Source organism: Aplysia californica, unplaced genomic scaffold (assembly GCF_000002075.1).
Source record: "Aplysia californica isolate F4 #8 unplaced genomic scaffold, AplCal3.0 scaffold00710, whole genome shotgun sequence".
In the NCBI taxonomy this organism is placed as follows: Eukaryota; Metazoa; Mollusca; class Gastropoda; order Aplysiida; family Aplysiidae; genus Aplysia; species Aplysia californica.
The window spans coordinates 78,606-79,800 of record NW_004797980.1 but is presented as its reverse complement, the minus strand read 5'-3'; the positions used below and the strand labels follow the sequence as shown (position 1 = coordinate 79,800).

The window sequence follows — 1,195 nt, the reverse complement described above, 5'->3', positions numbered from 1 at the left end:
TTTACCCCCCCCCCCCCTCCTTCTTTTTGTGTTTGGTGCTCTCTTGTAACACCTCTAATCTTCGGCACTTCGGTGACCTTATTGTGTTACAAGTGCCGAAAAAACTCATATTAAAAAGACAACAACAAAGAAGTCCTCACCGGTATATTGTCGACCCAGTCATGATCAAAAGCAGACACGGCAAAGTACTGGGGTTTGGACTCCATCACATACAATTCCATAGTGTCCCCGGAAGAATCCCTTACGTTACACACAGGCATCGTGACTTCGTTAGCTCTTTACTCCTCTCACAAAAGGTTGAAAGTTTCTTCTGCGGAATAACAAGACATACACACACGTATTGTAAGATCACGCAGTGGCAGATATTACCTCTAAAAACAAAAAGAAAAAGTTTCAAAAGAAGTTGTTTGTATTATTAGTTAGTATAAGGCAACTGCCGTAATAAACATCAATGTGTTTTTCTTTTTTTCCCAGTATGCGTCTACATATACGATATATTATAACTCTATAGGTCTTGTAATTGAATTCCTGTATGCCGTGATTCAATTATGCATCTGATGTGATATTATGTACATTTTGTAAGCTTTTCTTTTCTTTTCATATTGAATTTTAATGAGAGTAACATAATATAATGTGTGTGCTTGTGTGTGTACGTCTGTGAGTGTGTGTTTATGTGTATGTGTGTGTGTGTCTGTGTGTGTGTGTGTGTATGTGTGTGTGTGTGTGTTTGTTTGTGTGTTTGCGTGTGTATTTGTTTGTTTTTGTGGGAGAGGAATACAATTCCGGTTGTACAAAATGACCAAAGGGCGTACATATAGGGTTAGGTTCGTCTGTCGAGACGGAAAATTGGGCTACATTCTAGAAAGACGCTGACTCAAGTAAATGTGACACCACTGATACGCTCTGTTGCATGGTATCCTATAAACCAAGCTTGTAACCAGACCGTCATCAAGGAAAAGCCACGTCTTCCGGGTGTAAATTAGCTTCATTTTTGTTTTTGGGTTTGATTTTTTTTCTTATCTATTCTCTTTCTCTCTCTCTTCCTCTCTGTCTGTCTCTGTCCCTGTCTCTCTCTCTCTCTGTATGTCTGTCTGTCTCTCTCTTTGCATGTTCTTACCCTCTTACGTTTCAGCTATGGACAGGAATTAAATAATCCGTATGAATAATTATTGCATATTTTTAAGGGGGAGGGGGG

General features: G+C 39.2%; 1 protein-coding gene across 1 annotated transcript in view; it reads right to left on the bottom strand.

Annotated features, from left to right (window-relative positions):
- LOC101858306 (sulfotransferase family cytosolic 1B member 1) overlaps positions 1-619 on the bottom strand; it is a 10,231-nt gene extending 9,612 nt beyond the window's left edge. Inside the window, exon 1 of the mRNA XM_035972490.1 lies at positions 141-619. Coding sequence (XP_035828383.1) covers positions 141-260 — 120 coding nt within the window. The 5' untranslated portion in view covers positions 261-619. The remainder of the gene's footprint in view (positions 1-140) is intronic.
- Between the last annotated feature and the right edge of the window lie 576 nt (positions 620-1,195).